Source organism: Patella vulgata, chromosome 5 (genome assembly GCF_932274485.2).
Source record: "Patella vulgata chromosome 5, xgPatVulg1.2, whole genome shotgun sequence".
Classification (NCBI taxonomy): Eukaryota; Metazoa; Mollusca; class Gastropoda; family Patellidae; genus Patella; species Patella vulgata.
Window position 1 is genome coordinate 77,194,441 of NC_065883.2, and position 24,572 is coordinate 77,219,012.

At 38.1% G+C, this 24,572-nt stretch overlaps 1 protein-coding gene across 1 annotated transcript; it reads right to left on the bottom strand.

The window, feature by feature from the left end:
• Positions 1–531: 531 nt before the first annotated feature.
• Positions 532–15,981, bottom strand: LOC126821320 (transient receptor potential cation channel subfamily V member 6). The gene is made up of 11 exons (XM_050549725.1): positions 15,888–15,981; positions 11,836–12,140; positions 10,879–11,055; positions 9,791–9,983; positions 7,881–8,103; positions 7,020–7,121; positions 6,421–6,570; positions 5,444–5,526; positions 4,986–5,175; positions 3,791–3,814; positions 532–543 (listed from the first exon to the last, which is right to left on the bottom strand). Exons 2-11 carry the CDS (start codon positions 12,107–12,109, stop codon positions 532–534), a joined length of 1,428 nt encoding a protein of 475 aa, XP_050405682.1. The 5' UTR covers positions 12,110–12,140; positions 15,888–15,981.
• Positions 15,982–24,572: the final 8,591 nt, after the last annotated feature.

Sequence of the window (24,572 nt, forward strand, 5' to 3'; positions counted from 1 at the left end):
TTACGTTCACGCCAATGTGTACACGGGACCTTGGTGTTTCGTCCCATCCGAACGACTAGACAGCTGTCCTTGTCAGGCCCTCCGTCCTGCATCACTGACAAGTGGAAACCACGCCGGAAAATCTGGATGAACTTTCTCGGCCAATGCAGGGATCGAACACCCGATCTCAGGCTAGCGAGCCAACGTCTTATCCACTGAGTCACCGTGACCCCCTCTATGATTTTAGGATGCTTTGGTATAATATTGTTACTTTACCTTTCCAATGGCTTCATGTCTCGAATCTTGAAAAGTTTCGAAAATCTCTTCAAACTTTCCTACAGACATTACGAACATGCCCATGTGGGCTTCCAGGACATCCCGGAACTGATTTTCAGTTTCAGTAGGGGTACGTCTAAATACCAAAAACATGGCTGAAATATAAACAAGTACAAAAACATGGCTGAAATATAAACAAGTACAAACATGGCTGAAAGTACAAACACATGGCTGAAATATAAACAAGTTCAAAAACATGGCTGAAATGTAAACAAGTCAAAAACATGGCTGAAATATAAACAAGTACAAAAAATATAAACTAAAATACCCCCATTCAAACATAATTTACTTAAAGATTTTAGCACTAATAGAGACCTTTAAAAAATACAATATTGTCAAAGTTTAAATGGCTCAATTTATTTAAAAAGTTCTATCGATTTATGTAACAAGAGTGTCGACATCTTTAATTGCCTCGAAAGAAATTGATTGACCCTTTTTTCTTAAAATCCGTTTGTATTCTAGTCGTGCCGCCACTGTCCAGGTGCAAAAATTCCGCCATAGTACACTGTATGGCGAATGCCCGTCTTCATGATCCAAATCGGATAGTAGGATTTCAAACCCCATTTGGCAATTTATACCACCTTTATGTAGTATGTCGAATCCCTTCTCCACCACCCTCTCGCAACTTTTCACCAATCTTCTATACTAATATTTGTGACTGTCGTTTGTCTGTTTGTCTGTCTGTTCGGGGTTGGCGGCTACACTAGGCCTGCCCCGAGTCTGAAATTTGGGGTATAGGGGTAGCTCGGACCGGGGAGTAACATAGGCCAGATGGCGTTAGTCTACCACTTCCGTTTCGGAGTTATGACCCCCGAGCAAAGCGGGGTTGGCGGCTACACTAGGTCTGCCCCGAGTCTGAAAATTGGGGTATAGGGGTAGCTCCGACCGGGAAGTAACATAGGCCAGGTGGCGTTAGTCCACCACTTCCGGTTTCGGAGTTATGATCCCCGAGCGAAGCCGGGTATCCTGCTAGTCTATAGATAAAGGTAACTCCAATATTTACCTTGTGAGAAACCAATCACAAAAATGGCGTAAATTATCACAAAACGCAGTAAATCATATCTAATCATTTTATAAACCATGACAACATACGGGCCCATTAATTTGATACCCCTGGAAAAATACAGATTAACGAAATCATTGTTCTGAGAAAAAAAAGGATTATAAATTTTTAGCATAAACGTGATTAAACAATTAAATACTTAACCAGATTAAAAAAAACTCAGATAAGTTAAAAAAAAAATAAACAGATTAAAAAAAAATAAACAGATTAAAAAAAAATAAACAGATTTAAAAAAAACAATCAGAAATAAAAAAAAATAAAACAGAATAAAAATGAAATTTAAACAACAACCAGATTAAAAAAAAAAACAACAATTTTTTTAAAAACAGATTTAACAGAAAAAAAAGAAAGAAAGAAAAATGGATTAGTTTTAAAAAAATATAAATTACGAATTAAAAAATATAGATTAAAAAAGGTACAGATGAAAAAATTACAGATTAAAAAATTACAGACTAAAAAAATAAGATTAAGAGACAGACTATATAATTTTTTTTAAAAACAGATTTAGCAGAAAAAAAGAAAGAAAGAAAAATGGATTAGTTTTAAAAAAAAATACGAATTAAAAAATATAGATTAAAAAAAGTACAGATTAAAAAATTACAAATTAAAAAAGTACAGATTAAAAAAATATAGATTAAAAAATTACAGACTAAAAAATAAAAGATTAAGAGACAGACTATATAAAAGAAATAAAGATTAAAAAAAAAACCAATTAAAAATATAACAGATAAAGAAACGATAAAAAAACAAAAACACACCAAATAAAAAAATAAAAATAAAAAAGAATATCAAAAAAGATTAAAAAGAATAGGAACTAGAATTAAAAAACAAATAAAGATCGTAATTTAAATAATATCGTGAAATATTTGTTTTACTTACTGACAGAGGAAGAGAAAATATGGGGTGGTCAGGAGAATAACACAAACTGCGACACAATCTTCAACAAGAGGTTGACAGGAAAACCGTAGTGGTAACAACACAACGACCACCATCAAGCAAGCAATTAAAAATAACCCTTTTACTGGTACGTTTCTCTGTAAGATAAAGTGTGATTCAGTGATGACGGGTTTCACTGGTGACTTTTAAGACATAACTGGGTAAGAATGAATTGGTGGAAACAGGGTTAGTTAGAACTGTGATGCACCGATGACGGGTTTCACTGGCGATCTTTAAGACTAAACTGGGTAAGAAAAAATGGGTGGAATGGGGTTTAACCATCTACTTGACTGCTCGTTAATAAAGACGGGCATACGCCATACTGTGTGTTATGTTGGGCACCGATTGACTTCCTAAAGGTTTTTAAAAATCAGGTGACCTTGATACGTGAACATAATTTTTGTAGCATCAAAATGACTAGATGTTGTATCTTGCCCAGTCCTCAGCACTGTACAACTACACAGTGATTTCTCGGAGAGCACCGTTAGAAAGAGAAATGAAATGAAATGGGGCTTAATGTCCTACTGTTCTGCCCCTATACTGGGCTATTGAAGGCGGGCATACGCCCTTCAGTGTGCTATGAGGGAAATTTTGCTCGGGCAGCGGCGGGGGTAAGGTTTATTTCTGGACTAACATAGTAAAATGTTATTTCAATAACAGGGGACCCTGAAAGCACCCACGAGGTTAGGTACGCCACCCCACTTATTGTCAGTACAATGGTAAGATTGGAGAGAGAGAGAGAGAGAGAGAGAGAGAGCGAGATGGGTTCAACGTCCACTCGACACAAACTAGTTCATTTCGGGACTAACAAATGGTTTAATTTTATTTCAATAATTCGCTTGCCCGTAGGGGTCTTTAGCAGTGGGAGGAAACCGGAGGACCCGGAAAAAACTCACAGGGTTGGACAGGCGACCGTACTCCTTGTCACGTAGAACAGGGGATTCGAAACCACGCCAGTCGACTCAATGACAGGTAAGATTGGAACCACGACACTTGGTTTAATGACAGACTTTATAATCTAAAACGCACCCAACCCGACCACACCCCTACCCGACCCGACCACACCCCTACCGACCCGACCACACTCCCACCCAACCCGACCACACCCCTACCCGACCCGACCACACTCCCACCCGACCCGACCACACTCCCACCCAACCCGACCACACCCCTACCCGACCCGACCACACTCCCACCCAACCCGACCACACCCCTACCCGACCCGACCACACTCCCACCCAACCCGACCACACCCCTACCGACCCGACCACACTCCCACCCAACCCGACCACACTCCCACCCGTAAATAAAAAGAGAAATAAACAAATCCATTCGTTATTTAACTGACCAGTGATCTGCATAATCCAACGAGTGTTTGATGTCTATTTTCAAATACAGTTAACATCAGATACAGCAACGCTGAGACCCATACCAATATCTCAAAGACGATCCGTACCTACAAAATAAATAATATACGTAATCTTCTAGGACGATCCGTACCTACAAAATAAATAATACACGTAATCTTCTAGGACGATCCGAATCTATGAAATAAATAATATAAATGTATCAAAAAATATTGATGTATTCTTCTAGAAACTAGGGTATTGGCCATGCCATTTCTGCATCCAGCTTCGGTATCATACTTTGACAGTGTGCAAAGGGGGCGAGAGAGGGGGACAGAAATGGTGACACTGTCAGCAATCATTTCAATGGGCCTTCAATTGGGGCACCAAACATAACCTATGTGACTTATTTATATTTAATTTGAACAACCAGTCTATGACAGTTGTTTTACATATTTCAAATGTCTTCCATTCTCACTTAGTATTATTATTATTATTATTGAAAAATTTATAAAGCGCATAGCTTCCACTGTTAAGTGTCCATATGCGCTGTACACAATTAAAAGATTCATAAATAAAAAAATGCATATAAATAAAAGAGTTACAGAAAAAGATTTAGACAAATAGGCAGCAATGTAAAATAACGACAAGTATAAAATGACAAGATAAAACACAAAGAATACATTTAAGTAAAACACAGGTTAAAAATAAGAACACATTATAAAGAAGTGACATTTAAAGAGTTTATATAAAAGCTATTTTAAAAATATGTGTTTTTAGAAGATTTGAAAGAAGCCAATGATGAACATGTTCTAATATCTAGTGGTAATTTGTTCCTATACTTTGAGTCTTGTAGGCATGCGATCAACCCCGGCCATCATCAAATCTCTACACGTCACGCTCTTTACCCACATGAGAATGTCCGTGATAGTAGCAGTAAAAACCACCGAGATTCGGGCATGCTTTCGTATTTCTTGTAACGTGGATTGAAACGAAATGGAGTTAAACGTACTACTGTTCTAGTCCTACTGGGTTAATGCAGAGTAGGGATATTGTGCCAGGACAGTGGCGCTACGACCTACTCTTATATCGAAAGACTATACGTTCTCCCTTGTCAGGACCTCCGTCCGTCCTACACTAACAAAGGGAAACCACGTCGAAATATCCAGATGAACTTTCTCGACCAAGACCGGGATTGAGCACGTGACCCCCAGGCTAGCTAGCCACCGTGTACCCTTTTGATATATTGTAACGTATAAACATGAGACCGACCCATGACTTGCATAGCGAGCATGCCTTATCAATGAGTTACAATCAATACTCACGGTGTCTTTCTTTCTATACGGTTTATAAAGATAACAGGAGTTAACGGATATATTGATCCCAGATCGATTACAATAATCCGGATTAACTGGCACCGTCCTATCGATACAATAATCCTTCCCTGGTCTTAATCCTATGGCAATCGCTGCCATCACATAGTATATCGCAAACAGCACACATCTTAGATAAAACCTGAAAATATATACGAAATGAAAATCCAAATGAAATCGGGTTTAACGTCCTAGTGTTACCCTGGGATAATGAAGATATGCCATACAGTGGTTTATGAAGGGAAATTTTGCCCGGACATAGGGAAAAATAATAATAATATATTTAATTGATTTTGATATACAGGAGAACTGCACAATAAACCACAGACAGAACAAACGTGTGCTGGTATCTAACATAACAAAAAACAGAGATAAATGATAGTTTTGAGAAGTTGTATAAATTGACTTACTTTTGTCGAATATATATTTTCCATTTATCTGTCAGCATATTCTTGACCAATCCATCCATCATATTAATATGTGATTGTTCTTCCTGAAAATATTTATTTTATTATCAATATGTGATTGTTCTTTCTGGAAATATTTATTTTATTATTATAGATACCAGATGGTGTTATATATCAAACGACATTCTACGTCCTATCAGTTATATCAACGCATGTGCATCGGTATTTCCTGTGGGAGGGGAGGTAACCAGAGTACCCGGCACGAGGCTCAAAAAGCGCCGCTGTCACCAAGCTAAGTATCGAAACCGAAACCACAACCCACCCTGACCCTCCCCCAAACCATTTCTACACCTACCAGATTGCAACCGAAGAATAGAATGAAAACTTTGTCTAGGGTTGGTCGAAAAATGATGTTGAGAAAGAGTATGAGAGTGCATCACGACCATCTCGTCTTATACCCCCTGTGTTAATTAAATCTCTATTCTATGTTAGATTCTTGCGCGTTAGACCATAAGATCTGCCATTGAGTCAATCGGCGCGGTTTCGATGATTCCCCGCTTGTACGTAACAGGGTGTAGAGTCGCCTGTCTCACCTCATGGCCGTTCTCTGGTCCTCTAGTTTCCCAAAAAATAATTATTTGTGTCGAGTTGACGTCAAATCCCCATCTTCACTCTGCACCGACTGGCCTTATAAAGACGTACATATGGAGTGTGCTTTGGGGGAAATGTTGCCCATACAGCAGAGCTAAGGCCTATTCTTATTTCGAAGTCCAACTGGCAGTTGTACTTGTACGAGTACACACAGTCTCGGTTTTGTCGAACCACTCGAACGACACTGTCCTTGCCAGCCCTCCGTCCTGCACCACTGACGAAGGGAAAACACGGCGGGGAATCCTTGAAGATCTTGACAGTGTGTATCTCTATACCAACAAATTGATTACACAGATGAAGTCATTGACGACGGAGACCAATTTCCTTACCCCATAAACAATCAGACTGAGAGCTGAATTGTGGTTAATTTTGCCACTCTTTGAGATCGTATCAAAATCTTCTAGAGGATAGCCAGCACACAAAACATCCCCAAATCTCCAGAACTCTGTTCTCTCTAACTCCAGAATTGATTCAAACATCTGAAACATACAAAACTTTGTTCTGTCTATCTCTAGGATAGATTCAAACATCCGAAACATACAAAACTCTGTTGTCTCTATCTCTAGGACAGATTCAAATATCTGACACATGCACAAACATCTGAAACATATAACCGACGAATACATTCAAACATCTGAAACATGCACAAACCCTGTGCTTTCTAACTCCATCATAGATTTAAACATACAAAACTTACTCAATTGTGAAGAGAAGCAAATTATACATATGGTCTGCAGAGGATACATTTTTAATTAATCATACATTTGTAAATACCGAACGGAACTGAACCATATTTGGACTACTATACCTAATATGGATTCAACGTTCTTAATATGGTAATGGTAGTTTACATGGGAATTTCTTTAAATTATATCAAATTACTGTCATTATTCTTTAGATACACCCACAGAATTAATAATTAACCAACCTCCTTTCTGGCCAGTTTTGCTGCCAGTGTTAACGGTGTTAATCCTTGCTTGTTTTTAATGTTCAGATCTGCACCTTCATTCAGTAAACGTTGAAGCAGTTCCTGAAAACATATACCAATAATTAAAATTAACACGCACCAGCGAACTAGTAATTTTGGGTTTGTGATATCATAAAAAGAAGATCATCTTTAACGTGCACGCCAATGTGTACAAGGGACCTCGGTTTTTCGTCCTATCCGAACAACAAGACAACTGTCCTTGTCAGGCCCCCACGTCCTGCACCGCTGACAAGGGGAACCACGCCGGAAAATCTGGATGAACTTTCTCGGCGAATGCAGGGATCGAACACCCGACCTCCAGGCTAGCGAGCCAGCGTCTTACCCACTTAGCCACCATTATCTAGAAGAACAACCTGACAATTGTCTGACATAAGAGGAGAGGGGGTGGGGGCGATGGCGGAATGGTTAGCGTGTGCGCGATGGATCATAAAGTCTGCCACTGAGTCAACTTGCATGGTTTTCTCCGGGTACTCCGGTTTCCTCCTACCACTGCTAAAGACCCCTACACGCATGCGAAGTATTGAAATATACATGTAATTAAAACCATATGTTAGTCACGAAATGACCTTGTCTATCTCTCTCTCTCTCTCTCTTCTTCATAAGACCAGTCGGAAGCCCAAATTTCATTAGGCTGAGCAGTCGGAAGTTAAACCTTTAAAAGTCTATACGTGTATATGCATTTCAGCGATGAATATTGTGCTTTTAGAGATATATTTATCTGGCCAGGTAATAACCGTATTATCAGTTTTCATTAGTCTAGTGAGTGTATTGTGAGGAATATTATATAATTATTTAATTTACCCTTTTATCATGTATAACGGCCATATGTAATACCGTATTACCATTAGAATCTTGTAAGTTAATCAAAGGTGGTTCGTCAGGCTTCTTCGTTTCTCTATCTTTCTCTAGAATCCATGAAATATAATCTGATTTGTCGGAACCTGAACTTGATTTGTCTGAATCTGAACATGGTTTATGTAAACTTACAGCAAAACTGAGAGGATATTCTCCGAAGTAAGCGATGCTGAAAAAATAAAAATAAAAAAATAAAAAAGATACACACATAAAATAGAGAAATAATTTAGTGCCTACTTATCATATTACAAACAAGATAGCATTATATTCAAAACATGATAATGTTATAAAAAGACACGGTTAAAATCAAACCATTATGACATTATAGAAAGATACCCTTAAAATTAAAACATTATGCCATTATAGAAAGATACAGTTAAAACCAAACCATGATGACATTACAGAATCCTGTGTAACTTTGTTAAAATATATCGTGAACATCTAAACTGTGTAACGCTATATGTAACTGTGTAACGTTAACATCAAACCAAGATCACGCCAAAACAAAAGATACGGTTAAAATCAAAACCGTGTAACGTTATGAAAATATACCGTTAGCATCAAACCATGATTACGTCAAAAACAAAGATACGGCTAAAATCAAAACCTTGTAACGTTATGAAAATATACTGTTAACATATCAAACCACAATCACGTCAAAAACAAAGATAGGGTTAAAATTAGGATGACGTTAATTAAAGATACATTATGTAAGATTTAGATAAAGAACTAGCCATTCTTGCAATAATAGTTGGAAAGTAGATGATTAAAAATGAATAATTTGAAAATTTCATTCAAAGTACTCCATTGCAAGCGAAGATATTAGCCTTTGAAGGTTTGACAGACGTGTGTAATAATTTCAACCACCGTACTGGTTGATCGAAGCTAAGTCTCGGTCCTCCATATTTGATTAAATCAAAGTATCGCTAAACCATTCTAATCTATTTAATATCGGAGAAATCTGATGCCATCGTGAGTTGATTAAGGCCTGGATCAGTTAATTAATGTGTAATTAATACTTTAGAAAACATTTCAGGCCTAAAGAAAGACCTGCAATAGGCAGATTTAGCTCTTGCATAATGCATGTTTAAAATAAAGTTAAATCGGCACACCGTTGAAACCAAAACACTATAAAGTTAAAGCGGTACACCTTTGAAACCAAAACACTATAACGCTAAAGCGGTACACCTTTGAAACCAAAACACTATAACGCTAAAGCGGTACACTATTGAAAGTGAAAGTGAAATGAAATGAAATGGGGTTTAACGTTCTACTGTTCTGCTCCGACTGGGCTAATGAAGACGGGCATACGCCATACAGTGTGCTATGAGGGAAATTTTGTCCGGGCAGCGGCACTCTGGCCTACGCTTATATCAAATTCGAACCACCAGGGGATCATTTACGTGCAGGCCAATGTATACACGGGCCCTCGGGTTTTCTTCCCATCCGAACGACTAAACAGCTTTCCTTGTCAGGCCCTCCGTCCTTCACCACTTACAATGCGAAACCGAGTCGGAAAATCCCGATTAACTTTCTCGGCCAATGCAGAGATCGAACACGTGACCTCCAGATTAGCGAGCCAAAACAGTATAACGTTAAAGTGATAAACCATTGAAATCAACACTATAAAAAATGAAAATCTAAGTCCAGGGGTCCAATTCATGAAAACTTAAATCAAAATATTTCAAGAATCCTGAACTTTCATTGGCCAAGAGCTAGAATTTGTCCTAGGATTTGGAATCTCAAACATTGAAACGTCTGCATCCGTTTTTGAATTTGAATTTTATATTTCAACCAATGAAACGACTGCATCCGTTTAAGTTTTAGTGAATGTCGCCCCTGGGGTTGATACTTACCCCTTATAGTTTGTTTTTGTCGAGACGACCTTGAACCATTCATTAGGTGGATCATCAGTTAGGGATTTTTTCTGATCTTTAGGAAAGAAGAATCGTCCACAAGCTCGGGCTCGACAATCAGCCCCTTTATCTAAAACAAACTTCACCATTTCACTATCCTCATTTGCAATCGCCATATGTAGTACATTCTCGCCTGTTGTTTAGAAATAAGAAAATTTAATAAGCATCCGCATGTTTAAAGAATCGCAATACTACTACAAATCAAATTAAATTATATATTCAAATATATGCTACATTTCAGGGGGGTTGGGTGGCCGAATGGTTAGCACGTGCGTGCCGTATCATATGGCCTGTCATTGAGTCAACTGGCGTGGTTTCGAATCCCCGGATGTACGTGACAAGGAGTAGGGTCGCCTGTCCAACCTCGTGGGTTTTCTCCGGGTCCTCCGGTTTCCTCCCACTGCTAAAGACCCCTACGCGCAAGCGAATTAATGAAATAAAATTAAACCATATGTTAGTCCCGAAATGACCTAATTTGTGTCGAGTGGACGTTAAACCCCATTTCTCTCTCTTTCTCTGCTACATTTCAATTGGTATGCCACATATACATTCACCAGAGGATCCACCCCCCCCCCCCCCCCGTCCCCACCAGAGGGTTTTGTAAACAAAATAAGCAAATTAAATAGTATGATTGTTTGTGATACATCTAGAATAGAAACCGAGACCTTCTTCATGAGCCATTAGGACTAACATTGTTTTCGGGGCGTTTCCGCGTTTTCGTGATGTTTTCGCTTCGTTTTAAAGCGTTACCGCAAGTGTTTTAGCAGCGTTTCCGCTCGTGTGTTCGCTAATTACACGTGAACGTCCTGTTTTGTTTGCATTAGACGTTTCGCCAACGAAATCGGGTGAGGAAAGGCCTCGAAAACTAGCATATGGAGAAAAAGCCCTGGACGTTTTTCGAAGGGTATAGCGGTCGTGGATTAAATTCGGGCTTAAGATCAGTAGCGGTTGGGGGTTAAATCCGGGTCCAAGATCAGTAGCGGTTTGGGATTAGATCCGAGTCCAAAAAGGGTTGGGGCTATATTTACCGTAGTATTCGCCACTGTTGTAAATATCTTTCACCAGACTGGGGTAAATGTCCAGCAGACGTTTGGCCAGTTCTCTGTGAGTCTTTTTTGGGTTCAGGAAACACAGGTGAAGGATTGTCTCGCCTACCGTACCACGTTTGTCCAAATTCCAACATAATTCACGTTGTTTACCCGAATCTGGAAAATGAACAAAATAATAAATTAAAAGGTCCAGGTTTGACAGGGTATTTGTAAAAGAATGGAATGGGATTTATAGTATGTGCAATGCGATTGGGGTGGTGTGGGGTATTTCCACCTAATCAGTCAAGTTATGTGCTCTAAAAAATTTACATAGGACTCTTGATCCCTTTTCCATGTCAAGCGTCTGTCTAGATAACTAGGCTGGGGTTTCTGTTCCAAATGTATGCATGCAAATGAAATTGCCTTTTTATCGTGGCTGAAAAATTCCTTTTAAAATATTGTATTCTTCAGCCCTGTGGGTGTATATATTGTCTGAGCAGTACGTTATATCAGATATTCTTAGACAAGCTTACTCTTTCTAAAACACACCCTATCACTTCTCATTCATAAGTACGGTCCAAATAGGTACTTTTGTATTTGTGCAAGTGAATCGTTGGATGTCCGAATGGTTAGCGTGTGCTCGCAGTATCATAAGGTCTGTCAATGAGTCAACTGGCGTGGTTTCGATTCATCGGTTGTACGTGTAAAGAAGTAAGGTCGCCTGTCCAATCTCGTCGGTTTTCTCCCGGTCCTCCGGTTTCCTCCCATTTCTAAAGACCCCTACGCACAAGTGCATTATTGAAATAAAATTAAACCATATGTTAGTCCCTAAATGACCTAGTTTGTGTCGAATGGACGTGACCCCCCCTCTCTCTCTCTCTCTCTCTCTCTCTCTCTCTCCCTCTCCCTCTCTCTCCCTATTTGACGTTAAATCAAATAACATTTAAATTTACAAACCGGTTCGTGTTTTTTCTTTGTTTGCAAGAAATTTGTCTTCTTGGGATTTCCTGTATTCGATTAGTTTGGATATATTTACAAATTCTCCGTCTCCATCCGCGTACAGATATTCCCGTATATTTCTTATTTCGTTGTCTAATGTAGAATAATCGTGATTGCGTGAAGCCAGTTCCATTAATTTTATCAGTTCTCCTCCACCGTCCATATCCACTAATTTATACAGTGGTCGTCCTTGACCTTGTTTTTTTACGTTTTCCGCCACCCACTTTTCCATCTTGGTAATACCACAAATCACACCCTATTAACTGTTAAAAAATAACAATAACAAATTACAACCTATACAGTAAATTCCAATAGTCAAAAATCACATGATATTAACTGAGAAATGAGAAACCACACCCTTTTAATTCACAAAATCTAAATAAACAGATAATTGCACTTTGGTGTGTGTCACGTGATGAGTTCTGTATTAGTTTAAAGCTTTGTAATCATTTCACAGTTGAGTGAATCAACCCTTTGTCTTATTGTACACCGGTTCGTAAATAAAATAAAAATATGGCAATAATAAATTCAAATCCGCAATAAAAGATACACATTTTATATATATTATATCAAACAGGCATTGTGTCATATCTAGATTAAGAATCGACCGTTCTTGCTTTAATAGTTTTAAAATAAATAATGGAAAATAAAAATATGGAAAATTCACTTAAATTACGGACCTGGTCCTTTCATAATAACGAACAGGTCATTTCATAACAGGTTTGCTGATTGGCCCAGACACCGCGTGCAAAGCATTATGGTTACGTGGCTGGCTGAGCGGGCGATAAATATTTGATTTAGGTAATAATGTTTTTGGGTACCTACATGCGATTCACTCTGATAAGTGGCAGAAAAAAATTAACAAAATATTACTGACAGGCTAACTAGACACAATTTTATGGAACACAGTTACTTTTCACTTCACACATGTTTACAGGATGATTCTCTGTGTGTTTTATTTTAGCAATGTAAACCATATTGGGATATGTACAGGTTTTATACAGATAGAATCTTAACTAATAATTGTCGTAAATAAATAGGAATTTGTGCCTACTATGTAATTTTTTTTTTTTTTTTTTGGGGGGGGGGGGGCAAGTATATTCACCCCCACCCCCCAAAAAAAAAACAATTGAGGGGGTCGCTCCCCCCCATGGACCCCCCTCATGTGTGACGCCCATGCGTGAATATCAAATAAATGCTAATCTCATTCTACAAATACACAGACTACTCGTGTGAACTGCGTCTCTCTTGCCGCAATCTAAACGGCCATAAGTTTTTACGTCATATTTCCTACCATCCATCCTGTAATTGTGATCATTAATTTGAAGATACTAAATACTGTGTAATAACATGCTCCTTATATTCATATGGCTGCACAATAAGTAATCTACCGTCTAACCATTCAAACACTATCTTAATGCACGGAAATGACGACCCGGAAAGCTCATTTAAATGTTTATAAATATGTCCATTCAATTTTCGAAATCACCAGAAGGTATCTGACAGGGGGGGGGGGGGGGGGTGTTGAATATAGGCTATGTCTATATTTCTCTCATTGCACACTGCAAACGGCTGTACGTGACAAGTAGTGGGGTCGCCTGTCCAACCTCGTGGGTTTTCTCCGGGTCCTCCGGTTTCACCCCACTGCTAAAGACCCCTACGCGCAAGCGAATTATTGAAATAAAGTTGAACCATGCGATGGTCCCGAAATGACCTAGTTTGTGTCGAGTGGACGTTAAACCCCATTTCTCTCTCTCTCTGCACACTGCAATAGCCCAGTCGGAACAGTTGGACGGGCGGTAAACCCAGTTTCATAAAATTTTCAAGCTACAGTAATGGTGCATTCATCGCCCCAAGCTCCTTGCTCGTTATAAATTCAACATTAATTAACTTAGTCATATTAATTATCAAAACAAACGTGTTTCTATCTTACTGTCAGTTGTTTATTTAAATTATACACGTTGTCTTTATAAGAACGTAGATAGAGTCTACACTACACCCTTAATAACCCACTACCATGTAACTTGTGTTTAGACAGGGGGGTTGGATGGCCGAATGATTAGCACGGGCGCGCTGTATCATACGGTCTGTCATTGAGTCAATTGCCGGGGTTTCGATTCCCCGGATGTACGTGACAAGGAGTAGGGTCGCCTGTCCAACCTCGTGGGTTTTCTGCGAGTCCTCTGGTTTTCCTCCTCAATGCGAATTATTGAAATAAAAATTAAACCATATGTTAGTCCCAAAATGACCTAGTTTGTGTCGAGTGGACGTTAAACCCTGCAGAGTATACCCACTATGTTAGGCAGGGTGTTGGGTGACTGAGGGGTGTAACACGTGCGCTTTAGATCCTAAGATCTGTAGTTGAATCAAGTGGTGTGGGTTCAATTCTAATCTTGTACGTGACGAGTAGTAGGATTGTTTTACCAACCTCGTAAGTTTTCTCCGGGTCCTCCAGTTTTTTCCAATTACTTAAGCAACCTACACGCAAGCGAATTATTGAAATAAAAAGTTAGTCCCGAAATGACCTAGTTAGTGTCATTTATTTAAATCTCAGCCATAATGTTTGACAAATATTTCACAAATTTGGCTGATAACCTAATTCCGGATGTGAATGTGTGTTTAAATCATCACTCCAATGGAACGACATTAAAAACTGTACTTTACAATATCAAGCAGCGGTGTTCGGTTGTCGAGTCGTCTAAATTTTGTACCCAACGTCCCGTCACGCCTCCCCCACGCTTTAAGACCGGCTATAGGTCTCCCGTCAAAAGGCAAAATCTAGTAACTCACTTTTTTCTTATTTTGAGAAAACAAAGGAAAACGTAATGAATGAATATTAAACGCCATCTCATCCATTGATTTGACTATTGAGTTACTAGGTTTTGCTGTGGTATACTAGGCAAATGAAGGAAGTTGCTAGGTTGTGTCATGGGTGTAACTGCTTACAAAATCAAAAGATTGGAATATCTAGTACAACAACAGGAAGCACATACCCTAGTAACTACAAATTTGGTCCTAACTCAATTCTGATAAAAAAAAAGTGAGTTACTAGGTTTTGCCTTTTGACGGGAGAGGTAATGACATTTATTACTGGCTGTTATTAATTTCATATATATTGTCCACAAGTTTACTAAATTGTAATTTGTGCTTGATAACGATAAGAGGATACTTGTCGAAACGTCGTGATTTTAAAATAAACTCGTGATTGTATCCCATAAAAACTGTGTTCTGTTATCAACGTTTATCTTGGGTTTAACGTCTCGTCAACACGTCACTGCTCCGACTAGGCTAATGAAGACGGGTATGCGCCATACAGTGTGCTATGAGGGAAACAAAGAAATGCCGGTTTATCGTCTACTCAATATGAAATGAAATGAAATGAAATGGGGTTTAACTACGCAGGCTAATCTAATGGGGTTTAACGAAATGAAATGAAATGGGATTTAACGTCTTACTGTTCTGCTCCGAACTTGGCTAATGAAGACGGGCATACGCCACACAGTGTGCTACGAGGGAAATTTGGCTCGGACAGCCGCACTACTGCCTACTCTTATATCGAATTCCAACTGTCAAGGGATCTTTCACGTGCACGCCAATATGAACACGGGACCTCGGTTTTTCGTACCATCCGAACGATTAGACAACTGTCCTTGCCAGGCCCCCCGTCCTGCATCTCTAACAAGTGGCAACTACGCCGGAAAATCTGGATAAACTTTCTCGGCCAGTGCAGTGATCGAACAGCGTCTTACCCACTTAGCCACCGTGCCCCCCCCCCCCCACCCATCGGGTTCAACATCTTACTTTCCTACTCAGAATGAAGACGTACAGTCACCATACAGCGTGCTATGTATTGAATTTTGCCCAGACAGCGGCGCTACGGCCTACTCTTATAACAAATTCCAACTGTTAAGTGTTCTATTACGTACACCAAAATGAGTCCACGCACCGCTTTTTTTTGTACCATCCAAAAGACTTGTATATAATTTAATTTAAATACATATTTTACAAACCTCAAACAGAGTATTAGACTTCTACAAGTTTCCTGAATCATCTGATTAAATCCTATCCTCGACTGTGTTTATGATGTTCCGGCCTTGTATACAGACTTTAAACCGGGAATTAAGTTAATATACCACACAATCACACCCACTTTATACATATATCATAGTCACACTGTATTACAAACCCTGGACAGAACTCGCTTACGACTCTCGCACATTCACTTGATTTGATAGCACTTGATGTGATATTTATTGCTGGTAATGTTCCCCGTGTTGTGTGTGGTGTACACGGGTTTGTTTTCGACTGGTTTCCGTCTGTTTTTATGTTGTGTTGTTCTTCTGCAATTATTATTAATTATAACAGTTAAACACTATGTTCGTTAAATTTAACACAGTCACGATAAAACACAATATACGCTAACTCTAACACAGTCACAGTAAAATACTATATATGTTAAATCTAACACAGTCACGGTTAAACAATATATAGCTTACCTCTAACACAGTCATAGTAAAATACTATATATGTTAAATCTAACACAGTCGCAGTTAAACAATATATAGGTTACCTCTAACACAGTCATAGTAAAATACTATATATGTTAAATCTAACACAGTCGCAGTTAAACAATATATAGGTTACCTCTAACACAGTCATAGTAAAATACTATATATGTTAAATCTAACACAGTCACGGTTAAACAATATATAGGTTAACTCTAACACAGTCACGGTTAAACAATATATAGGTTAACTCTAACACAGTCATAGTAAAATACTATATATGTTAAATCTAACACAGTCACGGTTAAACAATATATAGGTTAACTCTAACACAGTCATAGTAAAATACTATATATGTTAAATCTAACACAGTCACGGTTAAACAATATATACGCTAACTCTAACACAGTCATAGTAAAATACTATATATGTTAAATCTAACACAGTCACGGTTAAACAATATATACGCTAACTCTAACACAGTCATAGTAAAATACTATATATGTTAAATCTAACACAGTCACGGTTAAACAATATATACGCTAACTCTAACACAGTCACAGTAAAATACTATATATGTTAAATCTAACACAGTCACGGTTAAACAATATATAGCTTACCTCTAACACAGTCATAGTAAAATACTATATATGTTAAATCTAACACAGTCACAGTAAAACACTATACACGTTAAATCTAACACAGTCACAGTAAAACACTATACACGTTAAATCTAACACAGTCACAGTAAAACACTATACACGTTAAATCTAACACAGTCACAGTAAAACACTATACACGTTAAATCTAACACAGTCACAGTAAAACACTATACACGTTAAATCTAACACAGTCACAGTAAAACACTATACACGTTAAATCTAACACAGTCACAGTAAAACACTAACACAGTCACAGTAAAACACTATACACGTTAAATCTAACACAGTCACAGTAAAACACTATATAGGTTAAATCTAACACAGTCACAGTAAAACACTATACACGTTAAATCTAACACAGTCACAGTAAAACACTATACACGTTAAATCTAACAAAGTAACAGTTGAACACTAACACAGTCACAGTTAAACACTATACACGTTAAATCTAACACAGTCACAGTAAAACACTATACACGTTAAATCTAACAAAGTAACAGTTGAACAATAACACAGTCACAGTTAAACACTATAAACTTTAAATCTTAATTGAATAAATATAACACAGCCACAATTAAACGTTAAAGATGGGTTCCCAGAAAAGTATTTATCGGGTGGTTATTTCCAATAAAAGTATGGCAATTTTGGTATATGGAAAGTAGAGATATCCAATCTTACTAGAAAAATACTGGACTCCCCGAAAAACACTCATGGAGTGTATACAGGACAAAAATGTAAGGGTTCCGCAAATCAACAGCCCGACAATTAGGAACTTCTGCACGCGTGATGTCAAAGGTCACACGCCAACATTGAGCGCTTGATGTACAAGTTGATAAACGCTATGAAGAGTTAGACGTACAACACTTTCTGAGATAAAAATGATGGAAAAAGACGCGGGTAGTGGATAATCCGAGAATTTAATTAGGATTCGATATTTGTAATAAATAGTAAGCGATTAACGACAACATCGTCTTATGTATGCAATGAATTCTCCTCTGACATCCAAGACGTGACGTAAACATGACCTAGGTTGATCGAATGTTAATAGCAGGGCATTCCTTCGCAATTACAATGTTTGAGAAGGATTTGAAGCATAATTATGACAAATTAATTAGTTTGAATATGTTTTTGGTCCATATATACCATTAAATCACCCAGTTTGTACGCGGGAACCCATCTTTAAACGTTAAATAAAACGTTAAATCTTAAGTTATTTATTAAACATAGTTAAACATTATATTACGTTTACTAAATATAAAAACACGGTTACAGTTAAACATTATATATTTTAAATCTAAATTTATTAAATATAACACGGCAACTCTGAATTGACTAAAGTTATTAAATATCCGTGTTGTATATACATGTAGTTAACATGGGTATACATTTCATAGATATTGTATTATAGTGAATGAGTCTAGTACGCGTTCAAACGTTACAGTTTGTGATGTGTGCAGTTTATTTAGAGTCAACTGGGTCAACTGGCTAGAATAAAGTTAATGCTGAATGTAATGAATAACGTATTGATCATTGGCGGCGCGAGACGGGGGGGGGGGGGATTCTCCCATGGACTTTAATTGAGGGAAGTGTGACTTTTTATTCGAAGCTAGCGATACCCATGCCCTAACTGGTCGCCATATCCAACGATTAGTACACTGATTATAATGCGCGCCTGTTATACACAAAAATAAAATAATTAATCCTTTTCAATTGTATTAAATGGTAGCATAGTAAGTAGTGTTTTCGAGTAAAAGCGAGCGTCGATTTAGGACTTAAAATGTCGGTCAACTAGCTTAGTGGCTGTTCTCAAGCGGAGCTAACTGTAGATAGACAGCCAAAGTTTAGTATGCGCCGGATTCATTATACTTCAAGGGAAATTATTGAAGAGCAGCGGGGAAGAATGATCTAAGTCACTTTTTCAACGAACCCCAGTTAATGGCGCAATCTGCTAGCAAATTGTATGAGCTTTCTGTGGAACAATCAATTTCAGGTAAAAACGATCGGAACGAACCAAGGCCCTTCTGAAATGACCCCCGGACAAATACGTCCATCCTACCCCTTCTTTGATCTTACTTTGCCTGAAAAGCGGAAGTCAGTTGTTGTACTGGTAATTATGATTCGTATTAAACATCATTTTGAAGTTTTAATTAAACCCACTCGTTGTTCTGTTCGTGTCAAGCATTCTCGTCCAAAAGTCTGTTTTGCCTTTTATTCATTTATTATCCATCCATTTCATAGCGTTTGAAAGCTGAATGTCCCATTATCTAAAACAAAATCTCGCCTGCATTAATTTCGTGAATGTTCCAACGAATGTCTCTCAGTCATTAGGGGAGTGATTGTGGCGACGCTTAGACCCGCGTGAGTGGCATTGGAGGTTTGTAATATTTGTGAACATTCCAACATGACAGAGAGAGTAGGCAACCCTACTCCTTGTCACGTCAATTGACTCAATGACAGACTGCACGCATGCGCTAACCATTCGGACATCCACTCCACCCCACCCCCTCAGTGAGACGTAATATATAAAATTAGTGAATGGTATCTATAAAGCTATTTGTTGTTATGTGAGTCTCTCACCATTATTAAGCAATAAGCACACTCGCCGCCCCCCCCCCCCCCCCCGTAAAATCCAAGGTAAAATGAAATGAAATGAAAAGAAATGTGGCTTAGCGTCCTACTATTCTGCTCCGAAACTGGGCTAATGAAGACGCCATACAGTGTGCTACGAGGGAAATTTTGCCCGGACAGCGGCGCTACGGCCTACTCTTATATCGAATTCCAACGGCCAAGGGATCTTTGACTTGCACGTCAATGTGTACACGGGACCTCGGTTTTTCGTCCCATCCGAACGATTAGACAGCTGTCCTTGTCAGGCCCTCCGTCCTGCATCTTACCCACAATCCAACGTAATGTCTCTTCAAGTTTGCTATGACTTGTCTCTAATACTATTGTTGAATGCCATTCATAGTTTTATATACTACCATTCATAGTTTTATATACTACCATTGATAGATTAACATTAAGCCTATTAACATCTAACCCAGGGATTATATTCAAATCAATACCAAATCGGAGAGAAAGAGAGAGAGAAATAGGGTTTAACGTCCACTCGACACAAACTAGGTCATTTCGGGACTAACATATGGTTTAATTTTATTTCGATAATTCGCTTCCGCATAGGGGTCTTTAGCAGTGGGAGGAAACCGGAGTACCCGGAGAAAACCCACGAGGTTGGACAGGCGACCCTACTCCTTGTTACGTACAACCGGGGATTCGAAACCACGCCAGTTGACTCAATGACAGGCTTTGTGATACAGCGCGCACGTGCTAACCATTCGGCCACCCAACCCTCCGAGGCGTTTATGCGATAGTCTGCTCCAAAATACAATGAAAGCATACATTATGCCCTTATCAACATACACGAGATGAGTTATGTCCCTTCACACAAAAAGCAGACACCTTTTCAATTAAATTGTTATTTTTTTTATTCAAAAGTCTGAATTTTGGAGTTATTGGGTGTTATTATGCAGTTATTGGGTGTTATTATGCAGTTATTGGGTGAACCAACCGTTTACTCGACGGAGGCTATCCTGTTGGGGAACCTACACTTTACTCAACCTTGACCCCCTTGCTAGCGATCCTGCAGTTTACTCAGCCATAGCATTATGTAAAAGATAAATCTGACTATTGGATGTTTTTATTTTGGCTTGAAATGTTATATAATTATTCTTATTCATTTACATGACTAGCCTATAACAAACTCTCTAGATCATAGGAGGGCGCAGATGTACGAGATTTGAAATACAATCGCCGTTAAATAATTTAATTCAAAAATGGAGAATCGAGTCTCGAATAACAAGAACCGTTGTTAAGACAATAAACAATCAAACAGTGCTCGGAATACAGTAATCTGAATGCAATTTTCAACATATTCAGTTTTCGTGATCGAAACTATTAAAGCAAAAACGGCCGTATCTTTATTTAAATCTTTTATAATGCATCTTTAAGTACTATTAGGGGTCACAACGTTCAGTTACTGTACAAGGAAGGATATTAATATTGGCTATATTTACTAAGAGAAACTGAAAATAGGGTATAACGAAAAGCTGTCCATGCATTAATTACGTGACGCACATATTCCATCACATAAGGAAAACCCAGTGTCACAGGACATTATTATTTCCGGGGCGTGTCAAAACATAAATAAGTGAAGATAAGAGTTTAAACTTTTAATATAGTCATGGTAATGTAGGTGTAAAATAACAAGTGTTCAACTGTTAGAGACTTGTGTACAAACTATAGCGTTTTAACGTATTAAGCGTTTTAGCATTTGTATAGAAACTATAAAGTTTTGACTATTGAATTGTTAGACACTTGTACAAACTATAACGATCCAACATATTGAACTGTTACGGATTTGTGTACAAACTATAACGTTTTAACGTGCTGAACTGTTGGAGATTTGTGTACTAACTATAACGTTTTAACGTGCTGTACTTTTAGGGATGTGTGTCCTCAACTGTAAGTGCTATACTGTTACAGATTTATGTACTAACTATAACGTTTTAACGTGCTGTACTGTTACAGATTTATGTACTAACTATAACGTTTTAACGTGCTGTACTGTTACAGATTTGTGTACTTACTGTAACGTGTTAACGTCCAGCCTTGTTAGACATTAGTGTATAAAACTATAGCCTTTTAACGTATTGAACGTCTTGGGCTTTAATTATGGATTTGGGACCTGATTGGATTTGGATCCTGTTTCTTGTCCTGCTAATAATCACAGCTGTTATTTTAATATTCTGCGACATCTATCGCTGCATCAAGAAGAAAAATATAAATCGAAATATCAATCGTTCTGTGTATCTCAACCGTCCTCTCATTCCACAGAACCGTGCCTGGACCAATAACTATTTTGAATCTAACATTAGGCAGTCTACGAGACCCACCATTAGTCAGTGATGTTTAGAATATGTTTCTGAAAATTAGAATTTATATTTTTAAAGATGACAATCATGTATTATGGATGAAACTTAATCAATATGCAACTGGATCTTAAAGGTATCAGGACACTGCTCAGATCAATAGCTGATCAACTTTCCTTAAATTTATAATTCTATGGATGCTAGCTGCAATATAAATGGAAGTCCAATGGATGCATTACCATCAACGTGGAAAATTACGTTAAATATTAAACTGTGACGAAGTGGGCGAGATTTAAAACAAAGTAGTCTGAACCCGATTCATCGGCAAGTAACTCGTCTTAAGACTGATAGCTGGTTAAGAATGCTTTAAGCTGCTGCAGCTCGGATAGAAATCTTTGTTCGGGAAAAGACACCCAGCGTGTCTCTAAAAACTCTGTAATCCAGATCACTCAACATGTCTCTACAGACACTCTGTAATCCAGAGCACTCAACATGTCTCCGTAGACGCTCTGTCTCAACATATTGCTGTATGTCATGAACTGTTACAGAGATATTATACTGTACGTGTGTAAAACATTTAAAGGGCTTATATCGATAGTAACCTTAAAATTCACGAAATTCGGCCTAAAAGCATATATTAATGTAATATGAATTGGTATAGAGTGATTTTTATCTCATTTTTTAATTTTTTATTGTAATTTCTAATCAATTATGTTCGGTGAAATACGTGAACAGTTCAAATTAAAGTTGCAACTTCATATTTTCTAAGAAAGTCAAAACATAATTATTTCTATGTCTTTTGCTCAATAGGTTGTCAACTCACTATTATACGATCATAGGTGTCATTCTCACATTTAAAACTCATTTACACCGGAAATAATAACACAATTACCCCCAAATTACCTCCTTTGTTTTCTATTCTCCACCATGGAGTAGCTATCTTCAAACGTTTGAATTTAAGATGAAAATGATTTTTTTGCCAATTTCTCAACTGGAAATAGTGAATTATAGGATTATTCTTTAACAAGGTAGGACTGTTTATAGATGCCATCTATTTTAAGGCTTTATTTTAATAAATTTTAAAAATATAACTTAAAAATATGAAATTGCAACTTTAAACAACATTCGTTAGTTTCTGTTTTTAGTCCAGTAGGAACGTTTTCTTTATTATTATGTTGATGTTTTTTTAATCAGCCATTGTACTGTCTTGTAGCATATGTTTTGTTTTGTGCATTACAAATGGCGCACGAAACCATAGAATACACGACTCGTGTAGTGATTATAAAATAATCATTGCGTCTTAAATATTGGATATTAGGATCCCACATTTCACGACAAGATAGCAGCATCAATATTGACCCATATTGAATTATAATTATTGTTATTAATTTCAAATATTGTGGCAAATATTGAATTAGAGGTTCAGCTCCTTTAAAGTTGATGCCATGAATTCAGTAGTAACCAGTGTAAACTTCCAGTTTAGAATTGATCGATTGGAGTAATTTTAAGAACCGATTTTTTTTTCAAATTAAAAGCACCGTTGATTGCACGAGGTTGTTGTTGTTCTTCTTGATGTTTAACGTCCGCTTCTAGCGATGGTGATATTGAAAGCAGGTTGTCATAGTTTCTTTTCTATTATCTTAGCGGACGCGTAGGAGCTTTTCCTGTAGGAGGAAACCATAGTCCCCTGAGTAAACCCACGAGGTTGAGAAGGCGCCCTTATCTCCAAGCTACATAAGCTCAAATCAGGGATCGAAACCACCACCGCAAGGCAGAGATCATTGGTCAACTAAAGCTCTAAGAGCGACACTCCAGACTAGTTCCCATGCCAACCCCCTATTTGCGAATGGTCTTAAATTGTCATACTTGGATGTTTGGACTTTAATGGTTTATAGCCCTAGACAATGGATAGGAATCAATAAAAACAAAAGATGACATTTAATCCAATATCGTATTTTGTCCTCCTTCGATATGTTTTGTGGCTCTGCGAGGATGCCTTTCCATACAGAATACTGAGCAATGTCTAGTGGGCTGGAACCGCTATGTACGGAATGGGCCCTTTGCTAGATACAATACCAAACATCAAATAATGAATACTGCATGGCGTATGTCCGTCTTCATTGGTCCTGTTGAAACACAACATTAGGATGTTAAACCTCATTTCATTTCGCATCATTCAACTGGTTTGTGGAGAAACCCCATTTCATGTCAATTAGTTTAACAACAGGTGCGTGACATCACGATCTGATGCAATCATTTGATTAAAATGTTTGTATGGCTTTTATTAGATTACGGAAATAACCATAGAAAAAAAATGGGGTATAACCAATTTCTTTTGTGTGTTTTTTTTTTTAAAAAGGTGACATAAAATAAAGCTGTAAATATTTCCGTATATGACGTTTTCAGGTGAGAGGGGTGGTGTAAGGCGGATATTGGTGACGAGGAGCTGGAATGGGCGATGCAGATCGGCTAGGGGTGGGACAAGGGGGGGGGGTGATGCCGGGTGGTTAGGGGTGTGTCGGGGCGAGGCGGGGCGGCTACCATCGTGGCGAGCGGGGAGTAGCGATGCAGGATGGCTGGGGGCGACTAGGTACCCTGGA

What these genes read in the sequence shown, in the direction of transcription:
- LOC126821320 (XM_050549725.1), bottom strand. Translation starts at nt 12,109, where the DNA reads ATGGAAAAGTGGGTGGCGGAAAACGTAAAAAAACAAGGTCAAGGACGA. An exon ending in ACAAAAACAAACTATAAGGG is followed by an intron (nt 8,104 to 9,790) that starts GTAAGTATCAAC and finishes TTATTTTTTCAG; the next exon opens with CATCGCTTACTTCGGAGAAT. An exon ending in TCAGTCTGATTGTTTATGGG is followed by an intron (nt 5,527 to 6,420) that starts GTAAGGAAATTG and finishes AAATATTTTCAG; the next exon opens with GAAGAACAATCACATATTAA.